Raw genomic sequence first — 7,267 nt, forward strand, 5'->3', positions numbered from 1 at the left:
ATAGAGAAAAATTAAAAGGATTTTGCAGATATAATTTAGGGGCCAAATCAGTTGACTTTAACTACATCACAAGGAAGCTTTGGGCAGGCTTTAGCCAACAGCCAGCAAAAAACCATGGCCCTCAGTTACATAACCACAAGAAAATGAATTATGGCAACAATGTGAATTAGCTTGAAAGCAAATTCTCTTCCCCAGTCAAGCTTCCAGATAAGAGTACATCTTTGTCAACACCATGATTGCAGCTTATGGGACCCTAAGCAGAGTGTCCAGCTACTCTGTGTCTAGACTCTGGACACATAGAAACTGTTCTTCAGACTATCAGTTATCTTTTCTATGAATTGTTTGTCCCTAGGATTTTTATCTTGTGGATTAAATTTAGTTACCTGTAACACCATTCCTTCCTCCTTTGTCTATTTGGCAAACTCCTACTCCTCTTTTATGCTTGCTTCTTCTCAGAGGTTGTACCTAACTCCCCACCATTCAGGAAAATGAAGGCCCTCTCATCTGATTTTCCAGAGATGTTGATATCTTTTCATAACAATTGCCAACAGTATATTATAGATACTATTTACAGCAGATCGCAAGCTCCATGAGGGAGAAATAATCTCTTTGTAACCCAGTGCAGAGGGTAGAGAGTAGCTACAAAATTTCCGTAAATGTTTAGTGACTTAAATGAAAGGCAATAAAGAGTTATAGTAAGAGAGAATGCACAGAAACTGTTATTTTGCCTAGTCAAGTACCTTTAGGTGTATCATTCTGATTTTATAAGTAATATTACAAGTTCTCCCCCTTTAATAGAATAGAAAAACAAGACCAAAGAATTAAGATTTACCCACCTTTAAGCAGCAGAGTTAAATTTTGAGAAAAGATAGTAATTTTAGGTTCAACCCTTTCAATTATGGCAAGACTATATAATAACACACTATTATAACAAGACTCTATAATCTAGTAGGCATCTTAAAGTTTCATAATGTCACAGAAAGAAATCTTTTGTATAAAAAATCTTATCCAAAAATAAATTTCAGTTTTAAAAACTACCCTCTAAGTATTAATCATATGGGGACAATTTCAGAATCACATACCTGGGGTGGAAGGAGAAAAGGGAAATGCATGACATTTAGTCAGTCTTGTGAATGTAGTAAGATTATTTTGACAATACTAGATAAACATAAAGTTTTAGGGAGTGTATCATATAATTTCCTTTTCTAAGTGAGACATGCAAATGAAAACCTATTTACCTTAAAGATTCAGATAACGGTGTTAAAGTGCCATCTCCCCTATCTATTACACGGAAGAAATTCAACTGCTCTCCTTCTCGGTATATCAAAAATGTAACTTGTTTGTTGTAGGAGGTCTTTTCCCAGACCTCATCTTGACTGGAATCCATGTACTCAGCCATGTCCCTAAGTGGATCTTCCATGGGAACTACAAATGGAAAAATTGATAAACAAGCTTTCAATTTATATCAAGTCTTATGCATCTTGGGATGGTGACAAGACATAATATGATGAATTTGTATACAGCCCTGTGTATATAATATATACATGATATCCTTCAAAGAATTTTCTGGTCTTTTACAGTTCATACCACCCCTTATATTGTATTAATATGAAAGAAATAAAATGCATTATTATGTTGTTATGTACAAAGATACATGAGGTTTTCCCCCTACCACTAGAGTCTGTATTTGTTGATTCTGACATAATACACTATGATTTTTACTTAACACCTCTGCTTTCTATATTTTCCAATACTGGTTCCGAAAGTCAATAATTAAAAGCAATATAAATTTCATTTACTTTAGATTTCAAAAACACACATAATTAGGAGACACATTATTAATGAGAAACAAGTGAATCCCTCTTTTTCTTTCTAGTTTTAAAATGCAGGCTGATTACTCTTAGTTTAAATTGGAGGCTGTTTCTTGATGTGCACTTAGGTTACTAAAAGTACACAATAATACAAAAACAAGGAGGACATTTATGTACTGAAACTGCTGTGTGTATAATGGTCAGAATGTTGTTTCTTAAAAGCATCTTCCCAGGACTCCAATTGTCCTAGAAATATCCATGTGTTCAGTCAGAGAACAAGGACTGGAACAAAACCCTCACTACTGGCAGGTTCTACAAGTCTGAAGGTGTCCTCAGGTTTGAATAATATTGCAACCATGATTATACAGCCTGCTCTTGTCCACAGCACCCACAGGTTCCATTCCTGTGGTGGAAATGGACTTAAAGAGATTGCTGGCTCTTAGCGTGAATGTTCTAAAAAGCCCCTGAACTCCAGACGTGGGTGTCTTTCGTAATGGTTACAGGAAGATAAAGAAGTTCATTCCTAAAAACACTCTCATGTCAAGCTGAAGAAACGTTTGCTCTTTCCTAAAAGAGACAACAATTTCTGAAACTGTATAACTCCCATTCAAGTAGCTTATCATTAACAGAATTACAGTGCTGTACTACCCTTTTAAAAAGTTACAGCAATAAGAAACACTTAAAGTAACAAGGTAAAAACATTAAAAATGTTCCCATGGCCTAAATTCAATATCACCACTACTAAAATACAAAAATTTCACAAATAAGATTTAGCTTATTTTATAAAAATGTTTGGATGCTTTGACTCTTTCATAGGCACAAAATGAATAAATATTAAAAGACATTTTTAAAGTAAGTTCTTACCAGTTTTAAGTTAATGATGTATTTTCCACATTACATTCATGAAAAATAAAAAACTGCTACTGCTGTTACTAACACCACATGAAAGCCTTGTTTAAATCAACATAGTGTGCCATAGTTAGGGAGGCATTGGGACTGAATATGTGTATGCACATATGTGTATGTGTGAACACACATTTTCATAACACAAAAATCATTTAGATTTCATCAGATATAAAACATCATATATGCAGTTTAAGATAAAATTTAGTTTTAGAGAAGAAAGTATTTTCTATTCTCTTTTGATAATGGCTAATTCAAAAAACAATTTTAAAGGCTAAAGATTACTGGAACTCAGATGATAAAGACACTTTCTTAACCATAAGTTTCAAATAAGACTAAATAACTAAAAAGAAAAAGTTTCTCAAATACCATGTGCAGAAGTTTTAGATTTGGGTTCAGTTTTTCACAAAGTTTTTAATATGTAAAGTTTTAAAATGACTTAACCATAAGTGTAAAAACATCAAGTTTTTAATTTCAAAAAAGTTGATTCAATAAAGATAAAATTATTAAAAACAATTTAAAATATAAAAAACAGACAAGTTCTAGGTGCTGATTTTTAAACTTACAAATAAGGCACAGAAAGCTGTAGAAAAAAATGGTATTATGAAGCTTCAACTATCTAAGGGTATGATGCCTTTCATTTTCTTAAAGTTTTAAAAATACATATATTTTTAACTCAGAATGTGTAGCACTTATACATGCCTCCTCATAAACATAAAATAATTTTAGCCCTAGTAAGAAAAGTAGATATTCTGATTAAAACCCTGGTTTAAAGAAAATACTATATAGAGATAACCAACTTTCAAAAATATAATACAATGGAGCTCACATGTCATTAAATAGTATATCATTCTATCTCACAATAATGACTCAGTAAATGCTTTAGGGGTTCTTGTACTACCTTCAGAATAGGAACTATAAACATCACCTCATGTCAGATAGAACAATTTCATAAGTCCAATTAATAGACAGTCCTAGATATTAAGAGTGCTAATTAATCATCTTCTTTAACTTATGCAAAGTAGTTAAACAGCCAAAGTAATACATTTCACAAAATACTCGAAATACTTAGGAAAAAGATGGTAATAGTGATAACTTTATTTTCTAACTTTTCTAAAATTTGAAGTATGGAGATAAAATTTGACTTGGAAGAAATAAATCACCATTGGAATCAATACTTAACCTTCAGTTTTCTGGTTAAAGGCTCAAACAAATATGAAGGTCTTCCCCAAAATGAAGACTGCTCTGAGCAGTCTAAAGATGCCTCTATTTGGTGAGGGTTCATGTAGCATACTTGATTCAGGGGCCAATGTAAACATTCCCGGTTCTTCCCATGCTTAGAACTTCCTTGTTAATAAAGTCTGCTCACATGATCTTCTCACAAGGTCCTTCCACAATCATCCTCCCACTACCTTGCTTCCACAGACTTTCACACTATCCTATTTCCTCCACAGCATTTACAACTGCTTGAAGTGATATCAATTCTTTACACACTTGTTGTGGATACTTTCATAAAGTAGGGACATTTTCTCCCATAAAACATTGCACTCAACATCTAGTACATGCTCAAAATGTATTTCCTGAATGAATGAATGAATGAATGAATGAATGAATGAACGAACGAACGAACAAACTCCCAGAGACTGCCTAAGTCTGAAAAAGGATTCTACAGGGCCATGATAATATCTATGAAATCCAAATACATCACAGACCATGCTAACAGCAGACATCCTAGAAGTTTCCATAAAAATCATTACCCCAAGAATTAAAGAATTAGTGGATAAGAAAAGCAACAAGACTGGAGTGAACCTAAACACAATGACAACATAATTATACTACGCCATCCCATTTCCCTTCCTTATATTGATGAGGTTTATTTTCAACTCTCCCTGGACTGAGACTGTCTGGAATATAAATTCCTGTCTCTATTCATTTAGGCTTAAAGAACAATGCCTGCGGGGGGGCAAGGGGGGGGGAGGTGGTTCTTTCAAAACCTAGTAACAGAAAGAGAACCTTACTACAAAACATAAAAACACCAACTGGCTTGAATATTGATATTGTCGAATTGCTTTAATATACATAATTTTAACATATGCCTACCTCTTCTAGTATTTATAGGTCCACCACGCATAGCCAATACCAGCTTCAAGGTACAGCCTTCTGAAATGCTGTGGATAGTTAACACAATAATAAACTACAATCATCAAAATGCATTCACTGTTTAATATATATTATGTACTTCTTTATCAGGCAAGTGCCTATCCTCTAAAATATAAAAATAGATATAGCAATGCACATAAGTATAAAATGTTAACTTATTTACTTATATAAATAATGAAAAAGTGAAGAAGTTTTCATAATCCTTAAATATGACATGAAATCTCAGTAAAAGTATTGGAAAATACCTCTGTGATCATGTAGTTTAACCTCTTTATTTTACATGTAAGAAAAAAGAGGCCCTAAGAAGAAAAGAAGCTTGTTCAAGACCCAAAGTGTTAGAAAGTAGCAGATATATTTAATAAAATAGGAAACAGGAAAACAGCAAATCTACAAGGTCTCCCAGTGCTCTCCAGCTATTCCATATTGCCTCTGGCATTTTTGTTCTTCTCTTAAGAGTGAAGATTGAGTAAGAGACGGGAGAAAAAAGGCAAAATGTCAGATACTATTATATGCAATCACTGATGTACATAGTGTCACTTAGTAACCGAAGAAGGACTTAATTTAAAAATAAAAGATCTGGTGAAGAGCAATAATCTCTTGCCCAATACTTGTGAAAATAGAAAGGAAAGGAACCCAGCCAGGTGGTAATGGGGTCAATATTCAAAGAAAGGAGCAAAGAACTCAAGATCAGAAGAGAAAGATCTAAAATGGAAGGAGATAAATAGCTTAGAGTGAATTATAGAAAAGCAAAACAAAGATTCAGAGGACAAATATCAGGTAATATAGGGTATTGAGCCAACATATTTTAAAGCTCAGGATTCACACTGAAATCTAGAAAACAAAACTATTCAGAATATGACACATGATCCAAGGATTCAGAATAAAAACAACAGTATATGAAGTTGTAATACCGAGCAATTATAAAACAGCTAATATGCAGTTACACTCACTTGTAATCATTCAAGCAATAATCATCTTCAATTTCCATATTATTCCAAATTAAGTGCTGCTGACAGATAGGAATACCTTAGGGAAAGGTTATAAAATATAGTTAAAAATTCAATAGAATCCTCAGAAGAATGTTATACAACACTAAGTCATTTTAAAAAAACAAAGAAGAAGGAGGAGGAATTAAACATACTTCTAAATTGAATTCTTAAGTGCTTGGCTAAAATTTACAGAATTATAGGTTTTTAAAAGGCATCGCTAAACATTGATGTAGTCCAATCTACTCGCTTTAGAAAAGAATGGTATATTTCAATAACTCCCTGGCCTATAACCAAGAACTCCTTTAAAAGAGAAGATTTTATGAATCAGCCATGAGGAATTTAACATTTAAAGCCTAGAAGCCAGTTCTAAATGCTACAAAGTACACTTTTCATTCAGTTATATTCAGGGTTAAAAGTACAAGTGGGGATTGGAGAAATGGGTAAAGGGGGTTAAAACGTACAAACTCCCAGTTATAATATAAGTCATATGGGTGTAATGTACAACATGGGGACTCTAATTAATAATATTGTGTTGTATATCTAAAACTTGCTTAAGAGAGATCTAAAAGTTTTCATCACAAGAAAAACAACTTTTATAACTGTATGCTGATGGATGTTAATTAGACTTATTGTGGAGATAATTTTGCAGTATCTACAAATACAAAATTGTTATATTGTACACCTGAAACTAAAATAACATGGCAACCATATATAAATAAAAATATGGAACAGTTTACTGTCCTTAGGGGTTTTTACTCTAAAAATCTGTTCCCAGAGTAACATGCCCATGTGGAATAATGATTGTATAGATATGAGTTTATTTAGTGGTTAAGATAGCATCTTTCACATATCTAGTAAATGGAAAGGTCAGTAACTTTGAAAAAGATCAGCAGAAAATACAATTTCTGAAAAAAACATTAATATATTAGAAAATTCTTTGTATGTGATTACAGTTACAATTGGATATTAATAAGCTTTTTGTACTGCCTGAACACTAATTACAGAATAACTCAATCTTGAGGGGGCAAATATTCTGAACAATTTTCAATGCTGAAAATAAGGTCTATAAGACAGCTTCTTTATAGTTTTGTAATGTTAAAAGAATAGTAAGGCATATGTGATACCAAGGCATAAATAATCATTTCTTCTTAGCAAACTGCATATTTGAATGCCCAAAAAATGTATGCACAATACTAGCCAGAGAATGCATATTATCTACACACAGAACATTTAATGGATACTTATATTGATAAAAAAACATTTTAAAACATCTCACATACTACCTCCTATAATTACTTTTGCTTATGATACTATAATATAAAATAAGTTGACTAGAATACTAACAGTAAGTGCTATTCACATATATATTAAGAGTCACATATAACTTGTCACAGCTTTGTTTAT

General features: G+C 32.5%; 1 protein-coding gene across 1 annotated transcript in view; it reads right to left on the reverse strand.

The window, feature by feature from the left end:
• ZFAND4 (zinc finger AN1-type containing 4) overlaps positions 1-5,892 on the reverse strand; it is a 105,036-nt gene extending 99,144 nt beyond the window's left edge. Inside the window, 3 exon segments of the mRNA XM_054576892.1 lie at positions 1,188-1,425; positions 4,815-4,882; positions 5,825-5,892. Of these exon segments, the coding sequence (XP_054432867.1) occupies positions 1,188-1,425; positions 4,815-4,882; positions 5,825-5,862 (344 nt within the window). The 5' untranslated portion in view covers positions 5,863-5,892.
• Positions 5,893-7,267: the final 1,375 nt, after the last annotated feature.

This window comes from Pteronotus mesoamericanus, unplaced genomic scaffold (assembly GCF_021234165.1).
Source record: "Pteronotus mesoamericanus isolate MK-2021 breed Mesoamerican mustached bat unplaced genomic scaffold, CSHL_Meso_final contig_35, whole genome shotgun sequence".
NCBI classification, from domain to species: Eukaryota; Metazoa; Chordata; class Mammalia; order Chiroptera; family Mormoopidae; genus Pteronotus; species Pteronotus mesoamericanus.